General features: G+C 41.9%; 2 protein-coding genes across 2 annotated transcripts in view; both read left to right on the top strand.

Moving 5' to 3' along the window:
- BRDT (bromodomain testis associated) overlaps positions 1-3144 on the top strand; it is a 76504-nt gene extending 73360 nt beyond the window's left edge. The window contains exon 20 of the mRNA XM_075833223.1: positions 2760-3144. Coding sequence (XP_075689338.1) covers positions 2760-2828 — 69 coding nt within the window. The 3' untranslated portion in view covers positions 2829-3144. The remainder of the gene's footprint in view (positions 1-2759) is intronic.
- A 3719-nt stretch (positions 3145-6863) lies between these two features.
- The window catches only part of EPHX4 (epoxide hydrolase 4), a 44216-nt gene continuing 33925 nt past the window's right edge, over positions 6864-17154 (top strand). Inside the window, exons 1-2 of the mRNA XM_075833224.1 lie at positions 6864-7161; positions 15002-15087. Coding sequence (XP_075689339.1) covers positions 6916-7161; positions 15002-15087 — 332 coding nt within the window. The 5' untranslated portion in view covers positions 6864-6915. The remainder of the gene's footprint in view (positions 7162-15001; positions 15088-17154) is intronic.

Below are 17154 nucleotides of genomic sequence, written 5' to 3'. Positions count from 1 at the left end.
CCTCTCAACCAGGCTTTCATGGCGTCCCATAACACCCCTCGCGGCACTGACTCAGTATTAAAATTGAAATATTCATTTATCAAGTCCCGTATTTCCCCGCCATCCATCAATCTTAGCCAAAATGCATTTAGCTTCCAATTCCCGGGGTTCCTGGTATGCCTTACACCCACTTCCAGCGTCACCGCCATCGGAGAGTGGTCTGACAACGCCCTCTGTAGGTATTCAATTTGCGCTATGTACGGCACTGCTGAAGCTGAGCATGCTACCAAGTCTATTCGCGAAAGTGACTGAAATGTGGATGATGCAGACGAGTACTGCCTCACCCCTGGATGTTTATCTCTCCAAATATCCCTCAGACCTAAATTCTCCATTAATCTTCCAAAGGCAGTCAGGTCTCCCCTTTGCCCTCCCCCTCCCCTATGAAACCTATCCAACCCTTCAGACATCACTGCATTAAAATCCCCCATCACGATTAGCGGTACCTCAGGCCACCTGGAGAGTTTCTCCGTAACTCGTTTAAGTACAGTGCTAGAATAAGGCGGAGGGATATACCACACTACTAGAATACACTCCCAATGATATATAGTACAGTGCACTCCCACATACCTCCCCTCCTCATCAGAAAAGGACGAATGACAGACAAAGGGAAGACTCCTGTGTATCAGAAAACTCACCCCCCTGGAATAAGTCGTATGAAAGGAGTGAAACCCATGTGCGATCCACACTCTCTGCAATAGGGATACAGATTCTCTAGTCAGATGCGTTTCTTGCAGCCCCACTATCAGGGCATTTTGTTGTTTAACCCAGTTAAAGATTGCCTGTCGTTTCCTAGCTTCCCGTATTCCCCGGATATTCCAGGATAGACATTTAACCGATCCCATCAGGCGTCATATCTTTAAGAAATCTGTTACTACTCCAGCCTGCTCCAGTCAAGATATTAGGCCGTGCGTTCCCTCCCTCCTCCCCTCCCCCCCCAACAAAACCTCCCCTCCAACAAAACCTCCCCTCCGAAAAGGGTCAGAGCGACATGTACTGTCTCTCCTATCCAGCAGAAACGCACCATAGTGCGAACTTTTAACATGCCCTATTGGCATCTCTCTTTGAACCATTTAACTTTCTCACCACTTCTAGTGAGCGCTGGCTCCCACTGCTATTCGCATGTATTAAACAATCCCACACAATCAGCAGAATTACAGATACATTAGGTACCCAGTAACAATCCCACAATAACATTGCCGTCAGGTGCGGCCATTCTTGTTAAAAGGATACCACCTTGCTGTGTTTCAGACAAGGGTGTTCACACACTTCGGAGAACTGCATAAGAACATATAATATGCTGCAGTCCCGTAGACGCCAACATGGCTCCAGACTTCACCGTCCAGGCGGGCTTTCACGCATCTTCTTCTCCAGCCGGTCTCCGCAGCCGTGCCTCATTGCTATCCAGCCATCTTGCAGCCTCTCTGGGGTTCTCAAAGAATGAAGCAGTCCCAAAAGCAACCACCCGCAATTTGGCCGGATACATCATGGAGTACGGTATGGACAAGTTCCTCAGACTTTTCTTTACATCCCAATATTGCAGCCTCTTCTTCTTTACATCCGCGGAGAAATCCGGATAAAAGGATATTTTGGCGCCATTGATGGAGATATCCTGCCGTTCCCTTGCCTTCCTCAGTATCTTATCTCTGTCCTTGTAGTGCAACAGCTTCACTAAGACCGGTCTCGGGGGCCTCCCCGGTGGTCCCGGTCTGGTAGGTACTCTGTGTGCTCTTTCAACAGCATATAAAGGAGACCGCTCTTCCCGGCCAAACTGCTCCAGCAGCCATTTTTCAAAAAACTCATCCGAGTTATTGCCCTCCGTTTTTTCCGGCACTCCGACCAAACGCACGTTGTTTCTGCGTAGCCGATTCTCTAAATCATCCGTCTTAGCCTGCAGGGCCACCACCGCCAAGGACTGAGACTGCACATCCCGCCTGAGCTCCGGCAGAACATCTTCCACTTCAGACACTCTCCCCTCAATAACTGTGGTTCTTTCTGCCACTTTCTGTAAGTCATTACGTAACAGCAGAATATCTTCCTTCAGGCTTCCCACCTGCCCGGTCAGCATAGATAAAATTGAGGAGTTCTGCTTCACCGCAGCGAATATATCTGTGAGGGAAGGCTCCTTCACCTGGTCTCTCCTGCTATGCATTCTGCCTCCATCTTCCTCAACACGCCTGTCCCGCCGCTGACTCCCCAGCTCTTCCTCCTCCTCACTCACCGTGTCCTCTCCCAGCACTGAGTATCTGGAGCCTGAGGCCATGCTGTCTGCCTTCCCACTGCCAGCCACCGGCGTCTTGCCTGCTGCAGATCCGCTCGCACGAGGGGTTCTTGCAAATCTCTCCAGCCTGTCTGCTGCTTCAGACCGCATGTGCCTGCTCCTGCATTCAGTCTCCTCGGCGCCATCTTGTCTTCTTGGCCCCGGACTCGCTGGCGGCGTTTTTTGTTTCTTGGAACGGGTCATTGCAGCTGTATTAAGCGGTACCGACTCCTCCAGCCTCCAGATCGGTGAATATTTCCGGGTAATTCAGGGATAATCAGTACTTTCAGGATGAATACAGCAGGAGCTCCAGCCACACACGTCCTCTTACATCTGCTGCTAGGCCACGCCCCCCTCTAGATGTCCTTTAAGGATCATCTCTACAGGAAAATGTGACAATGACTCTCCACATCACAGCGAATAGTGTGAATACATTTATACCGTGTCTTCTTTTCCTTTCCAGATGGCTGGAACTATTGACATGTATCTGCAGAGTGATATTATGGCGGATTTTGAAGAAAATCTATGCTGAACTCCGGAAAAATTGCCTTTTGCTGTAAATGTATTTATATTTTGTGGTAACTTTTTTGTAATTACAATTTGTTTTACAATTCTAGGGTATTTAATGTAATCTAATAAATATTCTAGCTCATTCACTATAAAATGAAGGCCCCTTCCTGTCTTTCTTGAATCACAAAATGTCTACGGCAGTACACTAATATTCATTCAACACCGGTAAATTGTGGAATATACTTTCTCTTGTCAGGATTGCCAAAGACCCTTCTTTTAAAGGGAAATTCCCCTTTAAGGACGATTTGAAACTATAGATTATTTATCACGTTATTTAACATAAAACACTAAACTTTCTATTTATTTTGTTTCAACATTGAATCTATTTAGTTGTGTGTTTTGTAAAGGTGGTTTTATTTTGTCATAATGACCTTTAATTATTTTTGTTTCCTTTGTACAGCTGTCACTGTAATAAAAGCTGTTATATCCACAATTTTGAAGTTGTTTAAGAACACACCCTATGGCTGTTCAACCTGCACTGCTACTGTACCTGGGCCAGGGGCGTAGGCAGGATTTTGTAAAAGGGGGGGGGGGGTGGTTCACAGCCACACTTGCATAGAAAATGCGCGCACACACACACACACACACACACACACACACACACACACACACACACACACACATTCAAACACATAAATCCAATGAGATATACGTACACACAGATGTACATACTGTGACTTCCCTTCTCTGCTGAATTTCTCTCTCAAATGGATATTGACTGCGCCAGTCAGCAGCGATGATGGAGCTCACCCTCACTTTTCCTTTCTGACCCGACTGCTGTCTGTATATTATGCAGTCTACCGTCTGCTGGTGAAAGGTGAACATTTCCCATCAGATAGAGGACCGAATTACATAAAGATTGTATGTACAACAGCCCAAGGAGGAGAGCCGTGGCCAGGAGGGGGGAAAGTTTTAAGCCTCCTAACGCGCCCTGCTTGTGTACGTCCCTGGCCCAAGCAATGAAGAGCAGATCAACGGCTGAAATATACACCCTCAGACCCACTGCCCCGCTCTAATAATAATCAGAGAAACTGTGCGATACAATGTGGATCTATTACGTGTAAAGATTATGACATTATTATTTGCACACAGTACCAGAAATCCAGGGCCATATGTATGCTCAACGATCCAGAGCCAGGCTTACACTCATGCAGTCAGATGATATTCAGGGCCAGACCTAAACCCACTCATCCAGACATCCAAGGTCAGATGTGTGCTCCCTTGTACGGACATCCAGGATCAGGCATATATCCACAGACTCAGGGACAGATATGTTTATATGTTTATTTATCTGGACATGCAGGATCAGACATATGCTCATTAATCTGTACAGTCAGATGTATCCTACCTTGTACAGATATCCATGATCAGGATCGTATGCTCAATTATCCACAGATTAAAGGGGTTTTCCACGTTCTGACAACTGATGACCTATCCACAGGATAGGTCATCAGTATATGATCGGTGCGGGTCTGACACCCGGACCCCACACCGATCAGACAATCCGGCTGCCTCTGGGCACAGGATGTTTTGAATGGTATGCTACTGCAGATGGCTTCTGAACACTGCATAGCAGCCATTCTGCAGAACTGCGGCTCTGCTCCTATTCAATTGACCGCTATTCTTTGACCGGAGCCATCTGCTTGCGGCAATATCGTCCAATGCCCGGAGGCAGCCGCAGCAGGTGATCTGTGCGGGGTCCGGGTGTCCTACCCGCTCCAATCATATACTGATAAACTATCCGATGGATAGGTCATCAGTTGTCAGAACGTGGAAAACCCCTTTAAGGGCCAGATATATGCTCATTTATCTGGGCATTCGCTCACTCGACAAAACCTACAGGGCCAAACAAACATTCAGGGCCAGATATACGCTCACTCATCCGTACGGTCATACTCTCCTTGTACAGACATCCAGGATCATATGTTCATTTATCCCCAGATTCAGGACCAGATAAATGCTAATTTCGTTAGACATCCAAGATCAAGCATATTTCCACTTGTCTGGACATGAAAGGTCAGGTGTATCCTCCCTTTCATGGACATTTAGAGTCAGGAGTTTACTCACTTCTGTGGACATTTAGGGTCAGACAGCCAGGGTTTGGCCTTCACTCACACCATACATACACATATAAACATATACACCTATATAAACACAAACATCATGCAGCTGCCCAGGGGGCCTTATAAATCAAGGAGGACAACAACCATCGTTAAGTGTTTATTATACTTTTATTTAGTCAATTGGTCCGAAACTTTTGCTTAATTTATTTCTATACTGCTTGGATGTATATTTGTCTGCTCTGAATCTCCTGCTAACCTTTATTCAATAATTAAATGATAAAATTCTGCCTACCTCCAGCCACCAGTAGCGTGAGCTCACTGCATTGCATTAAATAAAATTCCATAGGAGTTGTATAAATCCCAGAATTTTATCATTAAAAGGGTTTTTTCCACCATGGTAAGTAATAACATATTGCTAGGATAAGCCACAACTTACTGATCGATGTGGGTCACACTTATTGGGTTCCCACATATCCTAAGAACAGAAGGGAACGTGGGCTCTCTGCGCTTTTCTCAGCACAGTATCGCTCCTAGTCATCTAATAGTTGCCATGATCAAATCTCATTTATAAAATAATAATGTTCTCCCCCAAATTCACATCTGTGTTGTAATGATGTACAAGACTTTTCACAGCTAGTAGTTTTCTATATCCTGAGTAGACAAGTCATATATTCACTGAGAGCGCATATGCATAAGTTTCCACTTATTTAATCATTAGAACTTTTCATTGCTATTTCTCTGTATGCTATGGTTTCATGTGAGTCATAAAATGCATTCTCTACAGCTAAATGCTATTTATTGTTCACTGTTTTCAGCCATTTAAGAATAGGGATTTATACACCTATATATCCTGAGCATATAGTCCAAAAGCAAGACATAAATATATCCACAGACAAAGCCAAAATTTCTTAAACAAATCCAAAACACAAATATTCCAAAATTATATTTGTTAAATAATCTTTATGGTCCAAAATATTGGACATAAACAGCCCCCCTACAAATATATACAAAACGATAAAAAGCAGCCTCGGATGGAAAAAAACAGTGTGACCCTATTTAGATGTTTATAGGTAAACGTTATGTTGTATATCAATAATTATCTACCAGGGATGAAGTACCAAGAATCAGACCCCCCTAAAGAAACCACAGCCCTATTCTTAAAATTAAAAAAAAGTGTAAAAAAATAATGGTTAATCGCCTATGGTAGACATGATGGCAGATGATGATATTTCTGCGACACGCGTTTCGCAACCTTCATCAGGAGGCTATTGTGCTAGCCCCGTGCGGGGTTTAAATACTGAACCTAATAAAGCGATATCCAATGGCGCATGACGTGTCACGTACATACCCAGCGTCAGACCACCCGCGTCATTGCCATCGATCTGTGCGTACAAGGCTGCCCACACTCTATATCCACCAATACTCTGCCAACTTCCAGCAAAATGACGCCTGAGGTGACACGCATGCCCACTAATCGCTATTATAGAGTTTTAAGAGGAGAAAAATGGAAAAGTTATACTCCTATTTTACCATTCAGGTGAGCGAAACTTCCATCTGCCATCTTGCAAATCCAAACCTATACAACTATGCATCAATATGGAATGGCTGACTGTAATGTTTGTCAATAAGATTACTGACAGGAGGTTCAGAAAAATACCCCCCCCCCCCCCCCCCCCCCCCCCCCATGAGAACTGCTTTATCTGACATATAAGAGCCTCCAGAATCAGTTACTTACATATTGGGGAATGACATCCGCAGCTCTGTTGCTTCCATAACCTTTGCACTTTAGGCTTAGTTCTTTGGTAGCAGCAGATGCAGCAAGGTTGTCCCGTTCTAATCGTCCCCTTTAAGAGGCGGCAGCTGCAGCCGCTCTCATTGCACGGCGCTGTGGCCCCTCCCCTCTCCTCTTGCTTTTCTTCCCCTTGTTTCCATGACTTCTCGCACAGCTCTCCTCACCACTTGAGGGTGTCCGCGCTCTCCAGCTGGATGCCTGGGCACAGCATGGCGCTCTTGGTGGACAGCATGCTCGCCCTGCCAAGCTGCCTGCGCGCTGCGGCGTTCTGGACTCTGGTCTACACCTACTGCCTGCTCTGTGCCTGCACTGCGCTCATCAAACTTTTCTGCAGCATCCTCATCAGGCCAAGGAGGACCTTCCAGAGGGTCCCCCGGGAGGTCACCCCGGGCTGCCTCAATGACCCCTTCCTAGGCACACACTGCTATGTCCGGATCAAGGTAATCCTTACTCTACACCCACTAATGTCCTGTACCCCTTACTCATCTGCTTCCTTCTAGACCTTGTACATAGGGAAACCCTGGAGGAACTTCAAACTTGTATTCAGCATCGCTCTACTCTTCATTCTACAACTGCTGCAGCACTCTGCACATTGTATCAGCCAATCATCATTCTGCAGAGCTGTCAATAAATAAACAGAAATGTATCAATAAGACATTGACACATCTATCATGTTCTCTGCTGTAGTCACGGAGGGCAAAGGTTCCTAGAAACCGATGTAATAACATATTGAATGCTTTTTCCTATTCTATTCCTTATATATTTACACATAAATCTAAAAAAACAAACAAATACTATATTGATACTTTATGTGTATATCCTATGTAAACAATGTGTGTATAGATAGATAGATTTTTACTCAACATGCAAATATGACTATTGTAGTAAACTCATTAGCATGATTCCACTGATTGTTATAATTAATAGTAATAATATTATAATTTATAATAATATTAATAATGGTAACATTGGCTTCAATAATGACTGTGCCCATAAATCATTCACAAATTTTGAGCTGTGACACATTTGGCATTTACCCCCTTCAGTGCTTGCAGGTCACTCACTATATGAGGAGCTGCCGCCGCACAAGTCAGTAAATCTACAGAATGGTTACTTTGTGTTGTGTAGTCGTCGCTGTCTATAACAAAGGCTCCTGTGTCATCCTGTAGGGATTCTCTACATCTAGCTCTCATAGACTATGTGTATATTTCCATTCTATCCATTGCTGTATAATATAGGATGGTGATCTCTTCTCTATAGAATATCATTTATGTGGATTGAGACTTCATATAATCTACAGTAATACTAGATGACATACCACAGGCAAATTGGGATGGATTAACCCTGTAGTGCTGGACTCAGTCTGCTGAATGTCATAGACTATCAATATTCGTGTTTCCCTGCGTCCCTCATCTTTTGCATTATGTGCTATTTTTCTCTAGCCTCTTAGCACGTAGTCGTTTTGCAGGTCACCTTCTTACACTGTGTGTTCGGTGTCACGTTAGTAGAATAACAATTCACGCTGCCAAGTTGAGTGTAAACATGCAGCTAGCCTTTTCATTGAGGCAATTACGACACCTTGATAGTAATTATCCATTCAATTGGCTTGACAAGTGGAATCTAGCATCCGGGAAATGATTAAGTACTTGACTGATGTTATTACGAGGGTTGATATAGCTTTATATTGTGCCATTTAGTAAATTCATCCCATTTTTCAAGGTTACTGATGAGTTACGAATCAGCCTATTGTTCACATAGAAGTCATTCCGTTAAATAAGCCTGTGTGTTTTCTCCATCTTCGGTAGATCAGTATGAAGATAGAGTTCTCCTGCCAACAGAGATAGAAAGTCACAGCTGGCATTCATATTTTGCCCCAAGTATTGCGCGTACGATGGGCAGTAGACCAAATTATTGGAAGTCATAACATACGCTTTTACGTGGTGTTCTCTAGGAAAGCTCAGTGATTTGTTTCCGTGTATCTTATAGGATGATGGGTGCTGTGTGGTGGAATCCCAGAATTATGATGTGATACATTTTATAAGAATAGTGTTATTTAATAATACCCGTAATTGATACATACATATTGAAGATACAGATGTTAGGGGTGGATTAATGGGGCATGGAATCCCCTTTTCAACAATGATGTCACAAACAAAAGCTCCCTTTAATTGGCAACTATTTAGTGCTCTATAAAACCTGAACTAAACGGCACAAGTAAATTAAATAGTCCCCGAAGTGCCCATAAGGGGGCCAAAAGATGTGAGCACCACTCCCTACTTTTTTTTAGCAGTCAAAGTGGGTTCACTGATGGCAGGGGCATATATTACAAGCTGGACCAGCACTTTGGATGGCTGTTTAGTGAGTGTAGTTGCACCTACCAGTTCATAGTTATTAGGGCATCCGCCCATCCTAGTGACAGTAAACACTTATTACCAGAGTTTTTTGGGACCCTAATGACAAAGAACTTTTCATGAATTTTACGCACGTGCTGGTGAAACAAAAACTTTTTTTCTGTCTTTTTTTAATGGCAGTTATGGCTTTAGTACTTTACTATTTATACACATATAGTATTTGCTTTTTTGGCAATAATTACTTTTACTTCTAATTTTTGTTTTTTTACAATGTTAAATTATTTTTTAAACCACATGAAGAAACCTTATAAGAAGTTATATTTGTGTCCGCCACACTCCACCATTTATTCTAACATACTGTATGACATATCCTAGTTGTGGGAATTGCGACTGGGCTAGCGCTAGAGATGCAATTGTCAAGCAGGTATTGGCGTTTCTTTATAATTTCTTTAGTATTTTTTTATATTATTATTACATTTATTTTTATTTTTTTTATAACATTCAGCGTCATTAAGCCTATTTTGTTAGTTATTTTCTTTCAGGTTTCCATTGTTTTTATAAGTTTAGACTAGCATAGCATTCTGCTTTATTCTACACAGCAAAACAAAACATAAATTTAGACTTGTTTATAGCAACCAATCAGATATTTGCTTTCATTTACCAACTCACTATGGAAAACTTAAATCTGGAGTCTGATAGACTGGAATGGGCTACAATGACACTTTTGGTTAAAACATTTTTATTTATGCAGCGCATAACCAATAAAGCTAGCTTAATAATGAGCCCCCGTATCAATGATCTTTACATCTGTGTTACCAGCACAATATGATCATCTCACATTTTTCCAATCATTAGGATCATTTATCAAACCGGTTTTAAAATTAAGATTGATTGTTACTCATATTTGTGTAACCAAGACATGTATCTAAAGACTCGTGAGATATGGTGCGGTGCGAGTCACATTGAACATACTGGTTGTGGATTTTCAATGCACCATCAAGCAAATACAAAACCATTTGAATGATTACGATTACAGAGGTATTCCCACCTTAATCATATATGACATATCCACATAATTAGGTCATAACTGTATGATAGATGTGGGTCCAAACTCTGGAACCCACACATATCTCCAGAATGGGGGTCACCATATCCCGGGGATTTGCCATAAATATTGAAGGTGGGAATAACCCTTTAATAATAACATTAATAGCAGTACAGTACAGGTAGATATCAGCATTGAACATGTAGCACAGGTAGAAAGCTGTAAAGTATTTGTAGACCAGGTATAGAGCAGTACAGTACAGGAAGAAACCAGTACAGTACATGCAGTCTAGGTAGAGAGCTGTACAGTATATGTAGGAGAGGTAGTTAGCAATACAGTACATGTAGGACAAGTTGAGAGCAGTACAGTACATGTAGTCCAGATAGAGAGCAGTACAGTACAGGTAGGTAGCAGTGCAGCACATGTAGTCCAGATAGAGAGCAGTACATTACAGGTAGGTAGCAGTGCAGCACATGTAGTCCAGATAGAGAGCAGTACAGTACATGTATTTAGGTAAATAGCAGTACAGTACATGCAGTGCAGCACATGTAGTACAGATAGAGATCAGTACAGTACATGTAGTACAGATAGATAGCAGTACAGTACATGTAGTGCAGCACATGTAGTACAGGTAGAGGGCAGTACAGTACATGTAGTACAGATAGATAGCAGTACAGTACATGCAGTGCAGCACATGTAGTACAAGTAGAGGGCAGTACAATACATATAATACAGGTAGAGAACAGTATAGTGCATGTAGCACAGATAGATAGCTGTACAGTACATGTACTAGAATAGCATTCTGCTTTATTCTACACCAAAAAACAAAAATGTACACTTTTTTTATAGTAACCAATCAGATATTTGCTTTCATTTACCAACTCACTATGGAAAAATTTAATCTGGACTCTGATAGACTGGAATGGGCTACAATGACACTTTCGGTTGAAATTTTTGTTTTATTTATGCAGCGCATAACCAATAAAGCTAGCTTAAGAATGAGCCCCCGTATCAATGATCGTTACATCTGTGTTACCAGCACAATATGATCATCTCACATTTTTTCCAAACATTAGGATCATTTATCGAACTTGTTTTAAAATTAAGATTGATCGTTACTTATATTTGTGTAACCACGACATGTATCTAAATACTCGTGAGATATGATGCGGTGCGAGTCACATTGAACATACTGGTTGTGGATTTTCAATGCACCATCAAGCATATACAAAACCACTTGCATGATTAGGTATTCCCACATTAATCATATATGACATATTCACATAATTAGGCCATAACTGTATGATAGATGTGGGTCCAAACTCTGGAACCCACATATATCTCCAGAATGGGGGTCACCATATCCTAGGGATATACCATAAATATCGAAAGTGGGAATAACCCTTTAATAATAACATCTAGGAGCCACTAAGTTACAGTAGTTCCTCAAGGTAAAATATCTATTTCTTCTGGGACAATCGTTGCAACTTGAAAACTTGAGATGATAACTATGAAAAACTAGTAATTGGTACTGAAACCACCAGAATGTAAACCAAAAAAATAAGAATAAAGAAGCTGAAGCAAGTACTTATATAAATGGCAGAAAGAGCTGCTGAAAGCTGGGGAATCACTTTCTTTGTTAAAGACAGGAGCTTTTTCAAGGTTCTGTATAGTAAACACAATGTACAGTAAATATAAGGTGGAGCCACCCTGACCTGATTTCCAAAGGAACAACCTGTTCTGGTGCAGGTAGATAGCAGTATTGAACATGTAGCTCAGGTAGAGAGCAGTACGGCACATGTAGTACAGGTAGATAGCAGTGCAGTACATGTAGTACAGGTAAAGAGTCGGGCAGTACATATAGTATGGGTAGATAGCAGTACCTAACATGTTGTACAGGTAGGGAGCTGTACAGTACAGGTAAAGAGCCTTGCAGTACATGTAGTAAAGGTAGAGAGCAGTGCAGCACATGTAGTACAGGTAGATAGCAGTACAGTAGATATAGTACAGGTAGGTAGCAGTGCAGCACATGTAGTCCAGATAGAGAGCAGTACAGTACATGTATTAAGGTAGATAGCAGTACATGCAGTGCAGCACATGTAGTACAGATAGATAGCAGTACAGTACATGTAGCATAGGTAGAGAGCAATACAGTACATGTAGTACAGATAGATAGCAGTACAGTACATGTAGTACACGAAGAGAGCAGTGCAATACATGTAGATAGCCGTGGAGTACAGGTAGAGAGCAGTACAGTACATGTAGTACAAGTAGGTAGCAGTGCAGTACATGTAGTACAGGTAAAGAGCAGTACAGTATATGTTGTACAGGGATAGAGCAGTACAGGACATGTAGTACAGGTAGATAGCAGTGCAGTACAGTATATGTGTAGTACAGGTAGATAGCAGTACAGTAAATGTAGTACAGGTAGAGAGCAGTGCAGTACAGGTAGATAACAGGACAGTATATGTATTACAGGTAGGTGAGTTGGATGAGAATGTGCAGACTAGGATCACCCCAAGGGCCTAAAGTAACAGAGCAATAGGCAAGTATGCACAAAAAAATAAAGGAAACATACACTCCGAAGTTGTGCAGGTGAGAGAGCAATAACAAATTTCCACCGACTAGAGTCTGCCCAACTCAAATTTTGGTGACCACCACTGGGGATGTTGGTATTTGAGTTGTGTATTTTGCACATGTATGGCAACTAACATCAGATCAGCGTGCCCCAACTAAAGCCTTGATTTATGACTTTTAGTATGGAATATAATGTATATTATTATTTGTGCAGGCACTACGCATGCTTCCCCGGTAGAGCCTTTGTGATCGCTGTTAGTATGCAGGTCACATGTATTCTTCTCCTTCACGTACTTCCTACTTCAAAGCACAGCACTTTTGCCTAGAGGCTTCTTATACTTCCCAGTCTAAGAGAATCACAATTAGGATCTGACCTACATTTTATTATAATAAAATGAATGAATTAATCTAAATATCATCCTCCTATAAATTATATAAGATTATTTCCAACATAGGAGATAAATGAATCAGTTCCGTTTTGGGGCAGGATTATATTTCAAGAGATAACTTGTAGTTTATTGCTATAAGCTGTGCATACATTACACAGGACATGCATAAAATAAAGTAATAGGGAAAATACTCTTTGGGGGAAAGAGCAGTTATATAAAGAAATAAGACATCCATATGCTTTAATAAGCTTCAAGAGTCAATGTCAGGGTTACAAGGGTTACCCTCCTGAACTTCCACCTCTTGATAAAAGCTGTTGTCACATGATGTTGATGTTTTTGAATATAAGGTGCACCTCTAGGTTTTATCTCACAACCTCTTATTTATTTATTGTTTCTCTGTTTAACCTCTTTATAACATTTTGCAAAGACAACGAACATAAAATGGGATAATTAAATGTAATGCCCCATTCCCATCACGTTATTGCCCTACGTTTATCGTATTCATTGGAAAAGCTCCCGACCTACACGTTAAACGTGTTCATAGGACTATTATCCAGACGGAGACCAAAAGAATGTCCTTTTGGCCGCCATTGGGCTGGTATACGTCGGTATACAATTTTTATTTTTTTTAATCTTTAAATTGTTATTTCTATTTTTTTATAAGACGTGATAATATAAAAACAAGATAGTAAAAATTAATAGCATACATCAATACAGAAGGGCAGCAATAAACATATATTGATGAACTCCAAACTTAGGAAATAAAACAGAATAATCCGGGAAGGAAGGAATCAGGAAGGGAAAGGATTAGGAGGGGGAGGAAAAGAGGTCCAGGTAGATATATCTCATACACATCAGTCACTAAAGTGTTGGGTCCAGGGTTCCCAAAAAGCAAGAAAGCATGAATATCTGTTTTGTCTTAGGCATACAATTTTTTGAAGGTTGGAATAGCATAGTAGACTACGCTATTCCATCCTGAGGGATCCCAACAAAAAACGTATAGCACACGGTATACGTTTTTAACGTGGAAGCCTATGGGTGACGGATGCCACTGTATGGCACCCGTCACAGGTTTACGTTAAATGTTTACCTCTGGGAGCTCCCGACATTACTGTCCATATATGGATAGTGAGTAGGAAGGCTAAAATGTGATGTGAATATGGACTAAACCATTTGTTAACAGGTAAACTATTTCATATCAACCAATGTTTTTTTTTTGTATCTAATATTTAGATGGGGCATTTTGTCTCCAGGTCTTTGCTGCCCTATCTGAGTACAGCATAAAGTAGTGACAGTGACCCTGATTCCAGTGCTGGGTCCCTTACTTGGCAATAATCTGTGGTATTCATAAAATCCCTCTTTTACTGTATTTTGGATTCATGAGCTGCCTCCTGCCCACCCGCCGCTGATTGATTGCTTTCGCCACATACTGTGCATAGGGAGGAATGTGCCATTCAGCGGCAGGTGGGTAGGGCTAGTGATGGGTGGGTGGGGCTAGCTGCAGCTCTGGAATACGGGCTGCGGGATATAAAGAGTGATTTTATGAAAGCTACAGATTATTACCATGTAAGTGACCCAGCACTGAAATCTGGATTACTGTAACTATTTTATGATGCCCTCAGATAGGGCAACCTAAACCCGCGGACTGACTCTTTTTTAAATACAATGACCACCTGGAATTCAGCTTCAATGGAATTTGTATAAGGGCAGATTCCGATGACTATATTACAGCTCAATCGATAAACCACATAGTTAATGCCAATGAGGGGATTAGATCCCGCTCCTGCACAGATCTTTAATACGACCGTGTTCATGGAGCCTTAGTCCAATGCTGTTCTATTCTTTTATGAATGTATAATGAAGGCGATAGGTGTAATTCTCCTCCTCATCACTAACACCTGTATAATATAATTTGCAGGATTCCGGATTACGATTCCACTATGTTGCTGCAGGAGAAAGAGGAAAACCCCTTATGTTGCTTCTGCATGGCTTTCCGGAGTTCTGGTAAATATAATACTTCTTAAGTTTTATTCTATCACACAAATACACAACTGGGTAGATTTACTAATGTTGATTTAGATTTAGTGTAAACTTATACCAGGCATTCAGACGATGTGCCCTAATAATTATGACTTGAAGGGGAACTGTCATAGCGGCTACCTCCAGCTGCCACTAGGGGGGGCTAATTGCATACAGATTTATACAGCTCCCATTAAAGAGAAAATGTCCAGCAGTGGATGAAAAATCAAGTACCTCTAATCCCCATTCTTTTCAAAAGAGGCCCATGTACCTCCACAATTTGATTCCAAAGTTTTCCCGTGCTGTATGTAAATCAGCAGGGATCAGTCCACTGGCCGTTCTTCTGAGGAGAATAGTCCAGCTTTATGACCTGCCGAGCTAACCACAAAATGGTGCGTCTACCTTTACGAATTCAGGCTCTGGGCAAGCACAGAATCATACCCCCGTACTGCCCTCAGACTTCAGACAACCCACTAGACAGATGCGACCACTGATACTCCCACCGATCGCTAGAACAGTGTCACCTATTCCCCACAGCAATGAGAGCGCTTGCTGGAAGGAGTTGAATGGAGTGGCGGCTGAGCATGTGCCCTGCTTCCCCTTTGACAGTCTATGGTAGTGACGGAAACTGACATGTACAGTGCTTGACAACTTGTTACAACAGGAATACTTCTTAAAGTTTAACATAGGAATAATACTCTCAGTGGAGAGTAGGGCCTATTTTGAGTTTTGCAATATGGCCCTGTGATTTCTGTGTCCACCACTGGTTGTAAGTTGAAATAATGGGTATCATCTAGTATTAGGGTATATTCACATGCAGCAGCTATAAATTTGCCGCACATGAACATAATCTTATATTACCATATTGTCTAGAACATGTGGTTGGTAGTTAAAGAGGTTTTAATAGATGATGTAATTGCCGTTCAACAGCTTGTGATAGAAGTTAGAGCAAGATTAATGTTCAGCTATTTAGGAGCTATTTATTTATTCTAGGAGAAACTCTTTATATTTAAGGCTGAGTTCACACTGAGTTTTTTGCAGGCAGAAAATCTTCAAAAAAAAACAACAAGATTTTGCTCTGCCTGCACGGCGATTTTCGCAGCGTTTTTCCACAAAGTTTTTCGCCCGCGGCGCTCAATGGAAATACGCTTTCTCTGCCTCCCATTGATGTCAATGGGAGGTCGGAGGCGTAAACACCCGAATATAGGACATGTCCCTTCTTTTTCCCACGAGCCGTTTTTTCCACTCGCGGGAAAAAAACGCCTCCGCCTCCCATTGAAATCAATGGGAGGCATTTTCAGCGTTTTTCGATGCGGTTTCTGCGTAAAAAAAAGTGTAAAAAAACTCAGTGTGAACTCTCCCCTAGACAGTACACTTACTCCATATTAGGCCTTTCTCTCCACTACTTTAAAAAAAAATAAGTTCTGATTTTAGTGTATGGTATAATGCAGGCCAAAAACTTTATAATGTGTTCAAAAGAAATCGTATACTACAGAAGATAGAACAACGTTTCAGCAGTTTTAGGGTTTACACGCAGTGTTTTCAGACGTAATTCAAACGTTTTACGCCTCGAATTACGCCTAAAAAAACGCCCATAATACGCCTATAAACATCTGCCCATTGCTTGCACTGGGTTTTACGATGTTCTGTTCCCACGAGCCTTTATTTTACGCGTTGCTGTCAAAATACGGCGCGTAAAATGATGGCTCGTCTAAAGAAGTGCAGGACACTTCTTGGGACGTTTTTGGAGGTGTTTTTCATTCTCTAGCAGTATTTCCACAGTGGAGTTTCTGCGAAAAAAAACTGCAACACAATTTGGAGCGGTTTTTCTGGAGGAATTCCCTGCAGCTTCCAGGACATATATGCTTTGTACTTTTACGCAGCGTATCTGCCCTGTGTGCCCTTACCCTTAGGCCGGGTTTACACGAGCGCGTGCGTTTTGCGCACGCAAAAACGCGGCGTTTTGCGTGCGCAAAAGGCACTTAACAGCTCCGTGTGTCAGCCCCGTATGCGTGCGCAAAAGGCACTTAACAGCTCCGTGTGTCAGCCCCG

Source organism: Rhinoderma darwinii, chromosome 7 (assembly GCF_050947455.1).
Source record: "Rhinoderma darwinii isolate aRhiDar2 chromosome 7, aRhiDar2.hap1, whole genome shotgun sequence".
Taxonomy (NCBI): domain Eukaryota; kingdom Metazoa; phylum Chordata; class Amphibia; order Anura; family Rhinodermatidae; genus Rhinoderma; species Rhinoderma darwinii.
The sequence above is the reverse complement of the archived record's forward strand: the minus strand, read 5'-3'. Positions and strand labels throughout refer to the sequence as shown.